Here is an 18,700-nt window from a genome sequence, read left to right as displayed (position 1 = left end):
CCCTTGCCTAAATTGCCATAACTGCTAGATGGAGTAAAATGGCAAAATATCATAGTTAGGAAAAACTAAGATCACACAGCGTCTGCAGTGAACGAATCATTAATTCAATCTGATGCATAACCTTCTGCCAACTGCTGAAGACTGTAAATGTACTGATCCCCTGAAGTTTTTTTTGTTACACAAAATAACCTAGTTAACTGATGCTTATGTTTTTAGAAATTCTAAAGAAAAATTAACAAGTTGAAATCAAGAGAGCTACCCTCAACCCCCTTTCTAAAACTGGTGATCCGGTATACGCAGCGATGTCAAGTGTACTCTACAAGAAATAAACTGTCTCTACTAGAGGTTTAGTGTAACCCAGTCATGCATAACCACCCCCACAGCAGGAAAACATCATGAAAAGCTAGAAGAAATATTATGGCAAACTGTCAACCGTTTCTAGTACAGGGAACAGACCTTTCGATGCGCATCCTCGGAAGATAAGCCAACGTCTCTAAAATTAGACCTTCATAGGCAGGGGACTTAAGTCCCTGTGAATATTTATTTTTGGAGTGTATTTATGTGCCACATGACTGGGGTTCAGAATATGGTGGTAGGGCGAGAAGGGTTTCTGAAGAATATATGCCTCTACAGGTAGCAATCCCAGACAGCATCCCTATAAAATGCCCCTTCTCTTACCTGAAAAGCGCACTACGGTAACCAACACTGGTAACAAGCATCAGGTTCAATACCCCCACTGTTCAACCACATGAATGATATTACCCATCTAGCTAACCAAGTAATAATTTTTAAAATCTCTATTCAGACTTAAAGGTGACTCGATCAAGCTAAGATCTGAAGAAACACTTTGTTCAGACAGAATGTCTAACCCTCAACCCATAAAATGTAATGTCCACGAGGTGGACTGGCAGAGTCTAGGAAATTTTGGAATAAGAGTGCAGAGAGATTGCAAAGTGGTCAGTAGTTAAAGAGGCACTACGCCGTGGCCCCTGCCATGCTATTTGTCTTGGACCTTGCAAGTACACAGCTGCCAAAATCATGGACAGTAGCCACTAAACCTTAAATACACACTGAAAAATTGTGCAAAAGTACATAGATGATTAATATGCCTACCTGCTGGATACCAAGCCACCCATGCACCTTCCTTGGTACCAGGAATAAATTCAGATCATAAGGAAACCTCCCGGCACATTATGCCCTCCGCTAACTAAACATGCCCTAACCCCAGTTCTCCTCTGCAATCAACACCTATCTGCTCAACCAATGCCCACTAGTTACTTGGAGCCCAAAAACTCAAGACATTGACCATTTCCAGTCTCAAGCTATCCACATGTTTCCAGTTTGAGTTTGATGAATGTTTTAGGTCCGATCTGGGACGATCATCCAGCTTTAGTTCAACCCGTCCTCATTCAGATATCTGACCCACACAGAAGAGGTAAGTTGTCAGAAGCAGGGGCAAACCATACCACTCAAAGGCCAAATGCAATGGAAAGGGGGTAAAAGAAAAAATAATAATTTAGACAACGTCCTCTGTTATTCATTTTGGAAGAAAATACTTTGATCGGAAAATAAAACACACAAGTCTTTTAGAACTAGACAACCAGGGAGAAATTGCGATATTCAGGTCTGAATGAAGATTCCAGGACAGGCACTGGGGTATCAGAGTCATTAACTGAGTTGAATGCACAAGTTACTTACCTTCGTTAATATATCTGTAAGAAACATTGGCAGTGATACATTCCTTACCTTAGAATTACCCACCCCCCAGGTGTCAGACTAGATCCGGAAAGTCTGTCAGCAGTACCCTTGTGCATCGGAAGGTTGCGTCGTGCAGCTCCCAGTCCGTGGTTGGCATCATGGTCGCAGAGATGATGTCGCAGCAGCTACTTAGACGCCGCCCTCACGTGCCGAGGTCAGTTCTGTACACTACTTTCCACGCCAGGAACGCAAAGCCATTCAAAATACTGACCACTGGTGCCTTGACAATAGGGCCCTGAAAGGGATAACCTTAACCCTATAAATCAGTTTGTAGAAAGGAGAGTCTGGGTGGGGCGGTAAGGAATCTCTCACTACTAATATATCGTTACCAAAGGTAACTTGTGCATCTGAAAGAAACACGTAGTGATAGAGTTCTTATCTTAAAATAGATACCCCAGCAATACCAACCGCGGTGGTGGGTCTGCAAACCAAAATCATACCAGAAAGTCCTGAAGAACAGAACGGCCAAAGAAGCCATCTCTCCAGACTTGACTGTCCAGGCAGTAATGCTTTGTAAATGTGTGTAGTGAGGCCCACGTAGCTGCCTGATAATGTCATGCAAGGGAACTCCCTGTCCCAAAGCAGTAGTGGTTGCAGTCGCCCTGGTAGAATGGGCGCGTACCCCCCACCAGAGGCTCCTTTTTAGCCAAAGAATGGACAAGCCTTTATGCACATACGACCCATAGAGATGTTCCGCTTTTGCATGGCCCGACCTTTCTTGGCGCCCACGTAGCCAACAAAGAGCTGGTTATCCACCCGGAACTGTTGACTGCGGTTCAGGAAGAATGAGAGCGCATGTTTTGGGTCCAGATGGTGGAGCCTCTCTTCCTCTTTCGAGGGATGTGGAGGAAGAAAGAAAGTGGGAAAAGCTATGGTCTGCGCGATGTGAAAGGCCGTGACAACGTTTGGCTGAAAAGATTGACTAGTCTTAGAACAACTTTGTCGGAATGGACAGAGAGAAAAGGAGGTTTTGAAGCAAGAGCCTGGTGTGCACTCACTCTTCTGGCAGAGGTGTTAGCAACCAGGAAAGCAGTCTTTAGTGAGAAGACGAAGAGGACAGTTGTGAACTGGCTCAAAGGGAGAACACATCAGATATTTCAGAACCAGGTTCAAGTCCCACTGAGGCATAACGAAAGTAACAGGAAAAGAAGAGTAATGCATTTTAAGAATCTACTTCCAGCAGGGGACTTGAAAAGGGAAGGCTGATCTGGAAGCAGTAAAAAGGCTGAAATTGCCAAGAGATAGTTATTGATAGTGCCCAGAGCAGAGCCCTGCTGGGCCAAAAAAAGTAGAAATGGAAGGACCTCTGAAAGAGTGGCAGAAAGGGGGATCCACAGCCTTTTCTGTGCACCATGCCACAAACATATTCTACCTGCAGGCGTATACAGTCTTAGTGGAGGGACGTCTGTCCGCCAAGATTACATTACAAACTTCAGAAGGCAGGGCAAAAAGATGTCAACTGCCGCCGCTCAATCTCCACACAAGGAGGTGGAGGCTGGACAGGTTTGGGTGGAGGACCATCCCCTGGTGCTGCGACAGAAGATCCTCCCGAAGAGGCAGTCGGATCAGGGGATTCAATGGCCATGCAGAGTAGCTCAGGATACCATACTCTTCAAGCCCAGTCGGGAGTCACAAGAATGACTTGAGCCCGGTCGCGCTTAATCTTCAGCACTCTGGGTAGAAGTGATATGGGCGGAAAGATATATAGACAGCAACTCCACTTGTGACGAAAAGCGTTGCCTAGCGAGTGCAGCCTTGGAAATTCCAACGTGCAGAACTGATAACCCTGCTCATTCACTTCGGAGGCAAGTAGATCTAACCAAGGTTCCCCCCCACTGCTGAAAGACCTTGCGCCACGTTAGCGTTCAGACGCCATTCGTGATCCATCATGCACCGACAGCAGAGTTCATCCTGCCCTGGTGTTCCAGCCAAGTCCAGAAGCGCAGAGCCTCCTGACATAGGGTCCACGACCCCACCCCGCCCAGTTTGTTGCAGTACTACATGGCGGTGCTGTTGTCCGTGAACACCTGCACCACTCTTCCCCGGACAAAGGGAAGGAATGCCTTCAGTGCAAGCCGGTTCGCCAGACGCTCCAGAAGGTTGATGTGGAGCCCAGATTCCACCAGAGGCCTCTGATCTCGGCCTCACCCATGTGGCCGCCACATCCCAGGAGGGACGCTTCAGTCACAACTGTGTGCTCCGGATGCGGGAAGGGAGAGGGATTGGTCATGGAACCAATCAAGATTAGTGAGCCACCACTGCAATTGTCGTGCAGTTCCCTCCGAGATCTGGACGAGATCGGACAGTTTGCCCTGATGCTGTGCCCACTGGAACTGCAGGTCCCACTGAGGAGCCTGCATATGCCATCTAGCATGATCCACTAGCAGGATGCATGAGTCCATCAGGAGTAGGAGGGTCCTCCTGACCGAAACCTGGGTTTGAGGCTGAAAGATTGGAATCAAAGCTTGAATATCCCAGACTCTCTGCTCGGGAGGATAAACTAAAAACCGCGCCGAGTCCAGAACCGCTCATATGAAGGAGCTTCTGAGAGGGAATCGGATGCTACTTTGGCTCATTGATGGAGAACCCCAGCAGATGCAGGAAGTCGGCTGTAGTCTGGAGGTCGGAAAGGACAGCCTGGGGCGAGCCGGCCTTCAACAACCAGTTGTAGAGATAGGGGGAAGACTGGAACCCTTGATCTGCGCAGATGAGCCGCGACCACTGCCATTACTTTAGTGAACACCCAAGGGGTGCTGGTAAGGCCAAAGGGGAGCAAAATAGACTGAAAATGCTCGTGGTCTACTGTGAACCGCAGGTAACCCCGGTGGGCCGGCAGGACAGGGATGTGGACATATGGGTCCTGCAAGTTCAACGCTTCCATCCAGTCTGCAGGGTAGAGGGCAGACAGGACCCGAGCTAGCATTAAAATCTTGAACTTTTCCTTCCAGGGGAAGCGGTTGACGTTCCTGAGGTCCAAAATAGGACGCAGGCCCTGGGAACAACAACAACAACCTACTTCTGGCACAGGAACGCACTCAATGGCCCCCTTGGCCAAGAGGGCCGTGACGTCCTACTGAAGCAGCGCAAGATGGTCCCCCGACATGCAGTGGTATTGAGGTGAGATGGCTGGAGGAGTAGTCTCGAATGGGAGGGAGTAGCTCCTTCAGACTATTTGCAGCACCCACCTGTCCGAGGTGATATTGCCCAGTGGGGGAAGAGGATGGCAAATCCTGACACCGACTGGTTTGATGGGCCTGAAAGTTCGGACTAAGAAGGCATGGAGTTTGATGCTGCAGGGGTGGAGGTGGACTGACCCACCCGCTGGCCCCCAGAACCGCCTCGGCGGTTCCCACGTCTGCGCTGAGGTTGTGGTTGCGCAGGCCTGTGGCTCTGGAATTAATGTGTTGGGGCACCCCTTCCGTGGCCATGAAAGGAGTGAAAGGCAGAAGGCGGAGGAGGGAGAGTTGCCGGGAGGCTCAAGGACTTGGCCGTAGCTTTTGAGTCCTTAACGCGCTCCAACGCATTATCCGCCTTATTGCCAAAAAAGGTGAGTGCCATCAAAGAGCATGTCCATCAGAGTGTTCTGAACATTCCCTGAGAAGCCAGTTGCCCAGCGAGTCGGCAGTATCACGCCCAAAACGAATGGTCAACTTAGCTGCATCTCTCCCAGCTGCTATAGCTTGGGATAGTACTGCCCGGGCCTCCTCCAGACAGTTGGGCAGCACCAGCGCAACTGTTTCCCACACAGAGAAGGAATAACGGCCCAAGAGGCATGCAGTGTTCACCGACCGCAGCCCTAAGCTGGCATATGAAAACAGCTTCTTGGATTCCCTATCCAGAGTTGCAGAAGGGAACATGCTCTGAGAAGCAGAGACCTGGACAACCAAGCTCTCAGGAGTGGGGTGTTGGGAGAGAGGGGGAAAGTGTGTGTGTGTGTGTGGGGGGGGGGGGGGGGGGGCGTGTGGGGGTCCCCCAGAGCCTGGTGATGGCATTGGGCCATGTTCCTGTCCACAGTGCGTCATTAAAAAAGGCAGCAAGGGCTCCAAAGAGGTTGCAGCCGGCTGAAGCACTTCTGTCAGGAGGTTAGTCCCGATGGCCACTCTAGGAAGTTTGACGTGTAGGGCCTCGGCTGCCCTACGCAACACCACTGCGTAACTAGCTCCCTCCTCCGTAGCCAGGTTAGGAGGAGACAGCATGCCACGGTCAGGTGAGTTATCAAGACCGCTGGTATCCCCCAAATCCCCTGCCCAGTCTGGATCATACCCACAGTGTTGTGTGAGAGGGTCCTCAGACCCCTCCCAGTCCTCCCCTTCCTCCGAAGTCTGCGCAACCGGCTGAAAATAAGGACGACATAGGGGTAGAAAGGCCCCGGATTCTGCGTCGACCAACGCCGATCCGGCGCCATGTCTAAGTCAGGGCTGAAACCAGGGTCGACGTCTATGGTAGCACCGGACAACACCAGTGGAGGCGTTATGGGTCAACCGGTGTCACCCAGAATCTGAGCACGGATCCAGGGGGTCCTGCGGTCCCGGGGACGAAGCAGACGGCGGAGTCGATGCAAGGGCAGGATCCCCAGCCAGGCCCGTGGGGTCCGTAGGTGCACCCACGGGGCCAGACAGCCCAAAGAGTCAGGCCATAGTTGCAAGTAACTCTTGCACCTGAGCAGGCATCGTCAACGGACCCGGAAAGGGTGGGTAGGCCGGCGGCATCGCAGGTGCCACCGGAGCCACTGGCGTGGCACCATCTGCATGCTCAGCCGCGGCGTGCGAGGGGGAAGTTTAAGAGTGACGGCGCTTCTTCGACTTATTCTTGGAATGCTTAGACTTACCTGACCCAGAGTGCGAAGACTTCGATCCAGAAGAATGATGGAGACTGCTCCGCGACCGGTCCCTCGACCTCCCACAGGACTGGGACCTTTAGCGGCGCGGAGCACACTGCAGGAGCAGTCCCGAAAGTTGCTGGAAATCCTGCAAAGTCTTTGGCGCCATGGCCACGCCCCAGGCAATAGTGACACACGCGGCGTGGGTCCTTCCCCAAAATCATGTGGTGACAGTCCCCACAGGTCTTGAAGCCAGGCATCCCTATGACACCAGGAGTAGATAGACTCAAAAGAATGGAGACAAAAGGCCTCGAAAAAAACTCAGTCAAAAAGTGACTGGGGGTACGTGCTCTTCCCGGATCTGCGCTTGCTGGCGCAAAAAAAAAAAAAAGTTAATGCGAGGGCGGCATCTAAGAAGCTGCCGAGATGTCATCTCTGACCACGACAAACTTGGAGCTGCACAACGCCACCTTACAACGCACAGGGGTACTGCTAACGAATACTTTCTGGATCCAGTCTGATGCCCGAGGGTAATTCTAAGGCAAATAAAATATCACTATGCGTTTTTCAGATCTAACAATTAAGATTTGCTGCCTTGGACAACACTGACCTGCCATATGCAAACCAAAGAGGTTGATGACAAGATATGGCAGAGGGTCCCAAGTTCTAGTGGTATGCGTGTTCTGACTTACCTGTGAGAGGAAGCTTGGGGTGCATTGTATAAAGCTGTGCAGGAATCTGGTGTGGGTTCATACCATACCGCAGAGGCAGATGAGCTACTCCTTTACTGTACTCCTTCCTGAAGTAATCTGAGATGGCATCATCATACTGTGCAGTGTGGGTAAAAGCCTGAAACAAAGATCAGTTGAAGTTTACAAGATGTCCAGACTATGGTTAATTAAGCAGTACAAATACTTTAAATGCATGTGAATAGAAGCCTCTAAACTAAACATCTTTGAAAAATGTAGATTCTGTAGCAATGGTGATTTCAGAGGTAACAGTGCAAAAATACAAGCTGATTTGCATATGCATTGAGCTTATCTTGCAATACTAGATCTGGATAGTCTGCACTCAGACTAGAAATGCACCTTCTGCCATGCCATGAACAGCAGGCGTGAGGGGTGTCTTAGGGCTACAGAACCAGAATGTCTCCAACAAACTTCAATTAAAGTAAAATCCCAAATTGCAGAACTACCTACATGTGCAACGCTGGAAACATGGATTGTAATCTGGTCATGGTTTTTATCTGGGCAAAAATCAATTCAGCATTTCTAGAATGTGAATTGTGGAATGAAGACAAAAAATATTAACAAGATTCCATGTAACAAGGTACTGCTTTCAAAGGCCAAGCCTCAATCACAAAGTAACCAAAGGGCTACTGTCAGCACAAAGGCCGGTACGAAAAATTGTTTTAAAATAAAAAATAAGGAGATCCTTCAAATATGGGCCAAAGCTCTCCAAAAATATAGAAACAGTGAGATTGATCAAACACTTGGCTAGAAGGGGTAAGCAGATTTTCAGGTTTGTCTCATGAACCGCACATGCTTCTCACAAGAACTACGGAATGAGTCACGCTCAAGTTCTACACAAATGACTCCCACAAAAAAAGAAGCGGCTCAACAAGTCTTAATATGGATATGTGCCATTTTCTGCAGGTGTAACTTGGTGTTTGTCCCGCAAGTATTGAAGCCCTCATCAATAAGTAGGTTTTCCACCAGCACAGATGCTTTAGTACACCAGTGAATGTCCTATTAGACAGCACCCCTACTGAAATGCATAGAGTACTTGAAGCAGTCAGTGAATACATTGGATTTAATGACTGGATAATAAACATGGGTAGAAATATTATTTGGAGACTCGCAATTGTGGATAGGAGTTGGGGCATTGACAGGAGAGTGGATGGAGGGGCATTACGTGCATATTGTACATGGCCCTTTTAAATGTAGGTTTCACTCATGTAAAGCTAGCAAAGGCTCGCAGAAAAATACATGTTAGAAACGATTGCCAATACTCCAGGACATGCTCGGTGGTGTACAATTATTTGGTTTAAGTTAGGACAGTTGGGCGTCAATTTAGAGTGGGAAGAAATAGTTTAATATGGTCATTTTAAAACTCAGCTCAAGGACATAAAAACCAAAACACAAAGCATTCATATTGATTAGAGCTAGATCGATTAAACGACATTTATCTGCAAGTCAGTCAAGCAGGTTACATCACAAATTTAGCAGCGTTTTTATTGACTATAGTCAACTAAAGAGCAACTAGAAAGATGGATTTAATATCAGTGTCGCTGTTTTTATAGGACGAAGGCATGATTCATTTCACATAGGGTTTGAATTTGCCCTGCACTAAAAATATAAGTGACTCATTACTGAAACCGGTCTTCTGAACAGCAGGAGTCTCAATTTTTCACAAGTAAGAATATGTGTAGCAGGCACGAACTTGTGGTTATACTGGTTAATTGACTGTTCAACTGAATTCATGTATTTAATCTAATATCTGGGGTGGGGAGTATTGTGTACACAATTGTCCACTTGCTAGAGTGTTGCGGTGCTAACAAATGAAAATAGACCTATGACGAATTCTACAAGCGGAATTTGCAGCCACCACTCGACCGTCTCAAGCGAGACATACGACACTTGGAGTCGCTGCCACTGACCCTGCTGGGAAGGGTAGCGCTTTTTAAGATGGCTCTGCCTCGCTTTCTTTATATCTTGGAAAATACAACGTATCCTGTGCAGGCTTCCTATTTTAAAATAATTGTGGCGCAGGTCTCGGTTCTCTTATGGGGGCCATAAGCCCGCACGTATAGCACAGGCCAAGCTGGTACGATGGTGGCATAGCGCTTCCAGACATATACCTTTATTACTGGGCAGCACAATTAAAAGTAATCAATGGATACATCTTCCACAATCGGAACCGGCACTAAAGGCGGACAGAGAGCAGTTAGGAGTGTCTGGTGTGCTAGCTCCTCTTTACGATAAAAAATTCTTTAACAAGGTTTGGGCCACTGCGACACACGCTTACAATATGGCATGTAATGCAGGCAAAATTGGGGTGGCAGGGGGTATTAACGCAGCTTACTCCACTATGACGCAAAGCGGCTGGGAAAACTTAGACACCAAGTGTTTCGATAGTTGGGATGCTATAGGATTATCGACGATTGGGGATAAGTGGGAGAAAGGAGAAATACTTTCCTTTGATATGCTACGACAGCAATAAGACTTAGCCCCCACTGAACAGTTTAGATATGTGCAGATACGACGACACGCATTAGCGACAGCGCTACCACCTGGCACGGAAGTCCCGGAAGCGTCTCCTCTAGAGGACAGGCTATTGACTAACTACATGCCAAAGAGGGCGACCTCCATAATTTATCGTAAATTGGTGAATAACTTACCTGACCCAACGGGAAGCCTACGGGAAAAATGGTCTCATGATTGTGGGGGAGCTTGATTAATCGGAATGGCAGGAGGCATTGGCATCCCCGAAGGAAGTGGGCATTCCCTCGCGTCTTCATTTGCTACAATTATGCATACTACACCACTCCTACTAAACTAGAAACACTCTACACAAGATAGGAAGGATAGATCATCCCTACTGCCTGAGGGGATGTGGGGAGGAGGGGACCTTTTATCACAACATATGGGACTGCCCCAGAATAGCTGAATACTGGACACAGGTATTAAGGACTATGTCTCAATCAGAGGGAGACTCACTACTGCCGGAACCCAGGCACGGTCTTCTAAATATATGGGAACCCACACGTTAAGGGCAGAAGTGGGCGACACTGGGTATGATGGTGGCTAAAAGAAACAGCGCAGAGATGGGGTGGAACAGAGAAACCAACCTGTGCAGCATGGAGGGGAGATATGGATGCAGCCATGATAACAGAAAGGGCGGTGTTTAGCAGCAGGGGTTGCCCCAAAAAATGGAAGACAATTTGGGGGGCATGGAATGCCTACAGAGGCAATATCTGCGAACCACCATCGGATAAGGAGGATAGTTCAGATTCGGACTAGGTCCATGACCACACGACAAGCTGGGAAATGTCGGACCTAAACTTCTACTTGAAACAGTTTGATAAGATATTGTGCAAAATTTACTGTATAAATTCTAAATAATTACGCTGTATTATTCAAGAAAAACGAATATATATATATAAAAAAAATGAAAATAGGGAAACTGCAAAGTAAGGGCCTTATAAAAGTCGCTGTATTGTAAAGATTTGGCAGCCACATTTTTTATACTCTTCAGATTTGAATTCATAACAAAGTTTAAAAAAAAGAATAGTATTGAGACATTAAAATCAGTAGATCTCGAACAAGCATCAGAAGCTTGATAAATACTAAATCCTATACCAGAGGGCAGCTTTTGATTACAGATTGTGGCCATTGGTTAAGAAATCGAAATTTAAATGTTGAATCATGGCAATAGACAAGACTAGTAATCTAAAACTATGCTTTGAAGAGAATTGCCAGATTAGTTTTAACCAATTTTAGTCAACCGTAAACATGAATTCGAAAAAAAGTCTCATCCCAGAGCTCAATTTGTTTTTATTAAAAGCTGGGCAAGAATGTACAGCTACTGTGGCTGGGAATGCCACTCTGATCCAGGAACTGCTGTGTCAGATACAGAGGCTTCCACCCACAATTAGCTGCACAGTGCCAACATCAGTACAGTACTGGTCAAATGAGGCACCAGCATTCGTTCAGAAAAGTATGCATTGGTCCACTAAGCTTAACCGCTCCATCTCAAAACAATCACTGGATAGTAAAAAGGTGCCATGGGTTGACCATGTCAGTCTATGGTGACAAACAGCAAATGGCCATTTAATGCACAAGTACTCTACCTCATACTGAGCTGGAGGCAAAGACTTTTATTCATCGGCACAACCGATGGGGAGTACCAACGTGCTCTGGTCCCCAACAACAAGGGTCTGTGCTGCCTACAAATTAAGTACGGATTCACCCCAGGATAAAATCTAAAAAATGACTCACTGAGCTCCTTAAATATGAAATGCATACTCATGAAATAGCACGCAAATATGACAAAGCCATGTTATTATTTGGGCAACGTTGTTTAAGCAAAGGGAAGCAAAGCATGCTTTAATAGTGTGTAAAAGCTAAGACTAGACCTGGGGTGGGAAAGGCAGAAAACTCTAGCAAAGGCCAATAATAGGGAACCAACACTGTAGAATAAAATATTTGCCCATCGCCATTTGCTAATAGGGTTAGTAATTACTTTTCAGTCCTACACCACAGATGCTGTATCAATCCAAGCTACATAAATCAAGAAACCAAGAGCCAGTTTTAACAGACATTTCAGGGATACCTTTGGTGTGCTAGATGTAGCAAAGAGACCCTTTGTCATCACCCCCATGTTTTGCCAGGGGTACTTCTGTTTTACGACTGATGTGCACTGGTCTCTGCTCACCAGTCCCCAGTGCGCGTCCCCTCAAAAGAAGTTAAATTGGTCGAATTGTAACAATTGGCACACTTTAGCACCCCTGTAAGGCCCTAGTAAGTGGAACTACTGGTACCTAGGTCATGGGTACTAAAGAGGTTCCCTAAGGGCTGCAGCATGTATAATGCCACCCTAAGGGGCTCCCATACAAATTGCATGCAGCCTGCCATTGCAGTCTGTCATGGTGCAAACCATTAGCGAAAACATAGCACACTGTGTGCCATGCCAAAGTCACTACATAAAATATATGTAACTCACCCCTACTGGAGGTCATGTAGCTGTATGGCAAGGTGCATTATATTACATATGAGGGCATATCTGCATGATCAGACCTGCCCCTGTGCTGTCTAGTTCAATTAGACTGTACAAGTGAACAGGTAAGCCATCTACGTATATGTACTAGTCATTGTTCCCCAGCTACATGGACGGTTTACAGAAACATACGGTGTTTGGTAAAAAAAATACCTGGTCTTAATAAATCTGTACTGTTACCAGTACAAGATTTAGCACATGCATCCACAGGGCACATTTGAGGTGCCCCCCTGAACAAACTATCAGTATCTAGTGTACTGGCTAATTGGTCTAGTCCAGCCTGCCACAGCAGACTATCTTCTGACTCCCTGCAGGCGAGAGTCCAAGCTCTGAGCCCATGTAGGAAGCTGGCTTTTTATGCAATATACTATTAAGCGGTTATATTGTGTAAAGAATTCAAAAGATTCCCCAGAACTGTCCAGGGGGCAATGTAAACCCTAAGTGGTCCATTTGTGGTTGCGCAGCCTTAGACCCCCACAGAGGAGTGCAACACTTGTTATGCACCCAGTGATAAATTAGATGACTCAAAAAGGAGATCCACACCAATTAAAAAAAAATAAGCTTTAGAGATTTAGTTTAAGAACAAGATGTACATTAAAAGAGGAGTACGTTTTTCAAGAGAATACTCTTCCCTTTCAAATATAGACAGTGCAATTTCAGTTCAGAAATGCTAACATATGGGAGGTAACAAGAATGCAGTTTTGCAGGCAAATACACAACTTAGAAATCTAGCCTTCAGGGTTTCAGGTAATGGCCACAAATTAGTACTAAGACTGCACTACCAGCAGCATAGGGGCGGCCGGGTGCAGGGGTCAAACTCTGGGTCAGGCACACGTTAACCAATGGAGACTCGGGGTGATAGAAGATGCACTATTAACTGGGGAGTAAAGAATTGTCAGGGGTCGATCTCCTGGGGTGAAGGTAGCCCCAAGGGGGGGTCACAAGACAGCACCAAACCTGCACCCTCAGCCACAGCCGGGTGCCAACACCGCATTCGGCACCCAATGTAGGACAGTTTTTGGAGAAAGGCTGCAGGCTCGACGAAGGAAAGTCACAGATGCCAATGCAAGTTCTGATGTTATGGGGACACCGTTGGTCAAGCTCCCCAGAGATTGAGAATAACTTACCGGGCAGGTCAAGGTGGCATCATTGGGGGTGCGGGGGCAGGAATGGTGAGCCACCCACTTCGACTAGGGACATTGAGGGTCAGGTGCAGAGATGGGTCCTTTGGCGGTTCCACGGTCCCTCGGGCAGAGTTCTCATGAGTTGCTTTCTTCTGGACAGGTCCACTGTCAGAGATTGAGTCATTGTTGAAGGCAGGCAGTCCTCCCAGAATTTTGGAGGTCACTGGTCCTGCAGGATGAGTCACCTTTTGTAGCAAAGGGCTAAAGGCAGCAGACAGGCTGGAGGGCTGCCACCAAGTAAGTCCCTGGTCCTTCCTGCTTTCTTGCTATGCGGCTCTTTGGCAGATTGTCTCATCCGCATGACTGGAGTTAACCTATGGGTCTTAAATATGCCTCTTCACATCCTTCAAGTCACCTCTCACTTGGTTCTCCATGCACCCTATGCCTGCCTTCAGCCTCAAGGTACGGGGCCATAGAGCACTGATTCGCTGGGATTCAGGCCGGGCTGCTTGTCCTACTATCTACTTTCCTTAGTGGTCACATAGCAGTGAAAGGAGGAGATAGTCAACAGGTGCTCTTACTAGCATGGTCATTCCACTTAATCTTCAACACGGTCAGAGCAGTTTAGGTATGCGCCCCCACCTACCCACTCTTTCAGATTCACCCATGCTACCATTCGTACAGCACAGGCGTTTAGACCGGTGTGCTGCCTTCTCTGGTTTACAGGTTCCTGCTGAAGACAAACTACAGTATTGGTGAAACCTCATGCATCTGCATAGTTTGACTGCTAGTTTTGGGGATGTCCCAGACTTCTACAAAGGAGCCAGACTGAGTCAGTCTCTGGAAGCATTATCAACATGCAGTGATCTGATCTCAAGACAGGAGAATTGGAAAGCATACTCTGACCTTAATAAATGGGCAATTTCCCAAACTGTATTGTATTTTTTAAAACATTTTTTGATTCAAACTAATCCAAGAAGCTCAAATAAACTGACAATTTTGCTTTTAACATCTTACAAATCAGAGACAGATTTCTGTTTCCAACCTTCTTGAACAAGACTATCAGTAAATGCCTACATTCAAATCAAGTCTAGCCTTTATATTAAAAAAAAAAAAATTACTGCAGGAAATTGGGTTACTGGTTGGGAGAGGAGGGTGAAACACAGCAGCAAACACAATTCTTGTCCAAGTGAAACATAAGCAAACCCCAAATTAACCTATGCTTAACCCTCTGGTAGCTTGGTACTAAATAGTAAGGCTTAACTTGGAGGCAATGTGTAGAGAATTTATGAAATCTTAAACCAATAATAAAGGGAAAGCCCCACACAGGAAATAATTCAAACCAATTTAGAAAAAGAGTAAAATGTAATAAATGGACACCAAAATAAAAAATACAGTTAGTAGAACCGGCTATATACAACTTTACAGGTTTAGATAAAAATAGTGTTCAAAAGCACAAAGGGGCAACTTCGCACCTGACCTGGCAAAGTCAAGTTCAGGCTGACTACAATGGAGTGTGGCCAGAAACAGGGACTAAGTTAGGCCCGCTGAACAAACTACCTTAAATCAGGACTGTGGAAAATTGAGAGATCCTGCATCAAAGATGCGTTGCAAAACTGCAGCAGACAAGGGCCTGCGTTGAGGATGCATCATGCAGTCAGTTTGAAGAGCTGCAATTCGGGGTCCAGCGCAGAGAATGAATCATGCAGCGGCCGGTGCAAGGTCCTACAGAGAATGCTTTGTGCAGCAGCAGTTAAAAGGACCTGCGGTGCGAGGTACAGCATTGATGATCAGTGTTGGTTTGAAGGAGCGGCAAGAGCTTGCATTTGTAAAGGAGTCATGCAGCAGTGGCTCTGAAGCGTCGCAGCGGTTGAGTCACAACTAGGTGATGCATCAAATCAGTCCTGCTAGGACCACAGCCGGTATGGCAGAGCACCTTTAGGTCCATTTCCAAGGGTCTAGGACTTGGGCTGCACCACATGGAAGGACTCACAGCGGGCAGAGTCCATGTGCAGAGTTTAAGAAAGCTGGAGCCTTTTTTGTCCCAATGCTCTGATCAGAAGGCCAGCCAACTACCCCTGGAGTCCCTCTGGTGGTTCAAGGTGCAGGTCAAGTACTTCTCACTCAGGCAGCAGACTAGCAGTCAGTCTTACACACAAGAATTGTGTGAAGTCGTGACTGAGGGTCCAATATTTATACCAGTGTTGAAGTAAAACTTTTCTAGATGTGTTAAGGATTAGTCCCCCCCGCCCCCCCACCCCCTCCTGCCCTCGCACAGCTTGTCTGGTGGCAAAAAAAAAGGTCTGAATCACTTTGCGAGTGCGCTGAGGCAGAGTATGATGTGAAAGTGTCGTAGGTGACAACTCTGCCTCTCTCTATTTTATTTGCAGAGTTGTATATAGCGCTGGCTAGACCCGGAGGTATCAGAGCGCTTTGCATGAGGATCAGCGAGTTACAGGTTACAAAACTACATCAGTTACAGGAGCCAAGAGTAAACATAGGCGAAAACCATGATTACACAGTAACAAGAGATTTTAACGCATAGCATAGCCAAGACAAGTCAAATAAGGAAAGGAAGGTAGAGGGGGCAAGGTAAAGGGGGGGACAAAGCAGTCAAAGTGAGAGACAAACCGGCTGGGGACCAACAATCCAAAACATGCAGTGCTGGCAAAGGGGAGGTAGCCACAGGATTATGGAGGGAGAAGGCGGGGGAGGGAAAGGAAACTGGTAGACAAAGAAAAAAAAATTGTGTATATATATATATATATATATATATATATATATATATATATATATATGCGCAGTGCCCCCCCCAAGCGAGGGGGAGATAGAGAAACACTTAAGGAGACACTACATTGTTGAGCTAGATAGTAAACACCCTAACGGGCTTGACACCACAGAAGATTTACATAATTTTCTGTAAAATGTCAAGCTGTGAATTGTGTGTAGTGAACCCCTTTCCTGAACCAAGTATTCAACTTATGTTTCGGACAATAGGGATATCCATTCCGAACATATAAGTGAATCTGTTGGAGGATTGTTTGACGATGCAGTGTATCACTGGTGAACAGGTTGGATATGAAACAACCATTAAGGAAATGAAGCTGAATTATTTCACCCGCTATTATTTCATACCAGACCGCACTATGTAAATATTGTTCATATAAGTAATATTAGTTTAGCATTTTTTTTCTTCACCTTTGTTCAATGTATATATACACTCCAGAAACCACAGATATTTATGTTTTGATATTAAGTTATTAACTATTAGGGTTAGCAATAATGCACAGGGTGTAATTGATCTATTCAATTACATTAATCTATCCTCCGATAGTGTGCTCAAAGAGGATTTGTGTCTTTTAATCACGATATATATAATATATAAAAAATATAAAAACATTTTCTTGCACAGGTCACATTTGGTTCAAAATACCGTTAAACATTTTGCAAGATGTAATTTTATGGGGTACAATAGGATTTTTTAATCCACAAGGGGCCATTTCATAGTGTTACCCCATTCGATAGGAAACTATGCTTGATGATAGATAAGATGTCCCCATTCTGCCTTATTCCCCCTATGTATCGGTCTGGGAGCAATACACGAAGTCCAACTTCCAGGCTTCACCTAATAATTTGACTCTGGATACAGGCAGCAAATGGTTGGATCAAGAAAATATCAACTAACTTTGTAAAAGGATACAAAAAAAGTAATGGATGAAATGCTTGAATTAATCTAAGCCACTGGTAATCAATCGTGCTGCAAGTCAATCCATTGTTATTTTGCACACCATGCCACCTTAGTTTGGACACAGCTATATGCAAACACTGCTGGAACACTGCTGGAACACTGCTGCCTGAACTGTGAAGCCAGGTCCTCCCTTAACTGTAATACAAACAACCCAAAACCGGTTTCTTCCAGATAATGGGCTCATCAGCCAAGTATAGCTTTGTTCCAGTGACATGTGCATAGGACCCACGCCATATCTGAATGAAGAGCCCAAACTAGTTCCAGTATGGAAGACTTTTGTTCCTGCCACTCCATAGTACACTGGATCCACCCATGTACTAAGTCACTTTACCATTATGGTAAAAAAAGGTTGCCACCTCTGGCAAAGTATATCTAAGCAGCAGGCAGCAAATGGCCCTCAACACGTGAGCCCGTAGCTGAAGGATAGCTGAAGGAAATCCACTGCAATCTGGTAGTTTCCAGAGACTGGATCACTTCTTTTACCATATAACTCAGCACCACTTTAAGATAACTGGCAGCGCCTACAACCCAATGCAAGCTGAACCACAACATCTTCTCTGAAAAAGCTAGTCCTTACCGGCTGACTTTACCCAGCATTTGACAGGAGGTTTTATGAACTATTGGCATAAATCTTTTCTGGTTTGAAAACATACACGATCAGAAGACTTCCGTCAAAAAAAGAAGGCAAACTGGTCACGCCAGTGGTATTGTGTATAGAAAGAAATTAGAAACAGATTGTCTAGCCGGTTCTCTTTAAAAAAAAAAAATAAAAAAAAACTTCAGTCTTTTGCAAAACACGGACTGGCAGGTTGCATGACAATTCCAGTCCTTTTTGTACATCCGTTTAAGGACATGTAGTCCAATAATCTAGAAACTACAACCTATGTCAGACACTCTGCAGGATGCATCTCAAAATGCAGCATAATCGGGTAATCCAATTTTAGTTGGCATCCATCAATTACGGGAGAACGGTAGCATAGGTAATCTAGCCCTCAATATAGCCTTTACTTTCGTTCTATCTATATGAATAAAGTACATTATACAGATTTGCCATTTTCGTACAGGCGTTTCCAACAAATTACTCTGTCTTATTTACCATATCATGTGGATGTATTTCTATTTATTCCCAGCAGCGTGACATGCAATGTTCGAATATCCTTCATATTGGTATGGAGTTTAAAAGCAGGAATCAGAAACCTTGTGCACAGCGACAAGCCGTACAAAAAGGCAATAGCACACTATGTAGATCAAATTGCTTTGGGTGGCTCCTGGTTTAAGTCAGCAAGTTCTAGCCAAACACTCCTCTTGCCCACTTAAATTGACACAACCGGACTTGGTCAATGAAAATGGAAGAAAAACAGTCACTAGTCACCTCAGTTACTTTCATCATATAACTTGATCCAATAAAACGACTGTATATTTGGCATTGGGGTATCAAGGCTGCATAGCTGTTTCAACTTTATCCTAAAGCCT

The 18,700-nt window shown here is 45.9% G+C and overlaps 1 protein-coding gene across 1 annotated transcript in view; it reads right to left on the bottom strand.

Moving 5' to 3' along the window:
• Positions 1-18,700, bottom strand: part of ATIC (5-aminoimidazole-4-carboxamide ribonucleotide formyltransferase/IMP cyclohydrolase) — a 133,137-nt gene that overhangs the window by 72,193 nt on the left and 42,244 nt on the right. Inside the window, exon 7 of the mRNA XM_086956356.1 lies at positions 7,270-7,426. Within this exon, the coding sequence (XP_086812482.1) occupies positions 7,270-7,426 (157 nt within the window). The remainder of the gene's footprint in view (positions 1-7,269; positions 7,427-18,700) is intronic.

This window comes from Lissotriton vulgaris, chromosome 2_1 (assembly GCF_964263255.1).
Source record: "Lissotriton vulgaris chromosome 2_1, aLisVul1.2, whole genome shotgun sequence".
Lineage (NCBI taxonomy): Eukaryota > Metazoa > Chordata > Amphibia > Caudata > Salamandridae > Lissotriton > Lissotriton vulgaris.
Note: the sequence above shows the minus strand (reverse complement) of the source record. Positions and strands in the feature narration are given on the sequence as shown.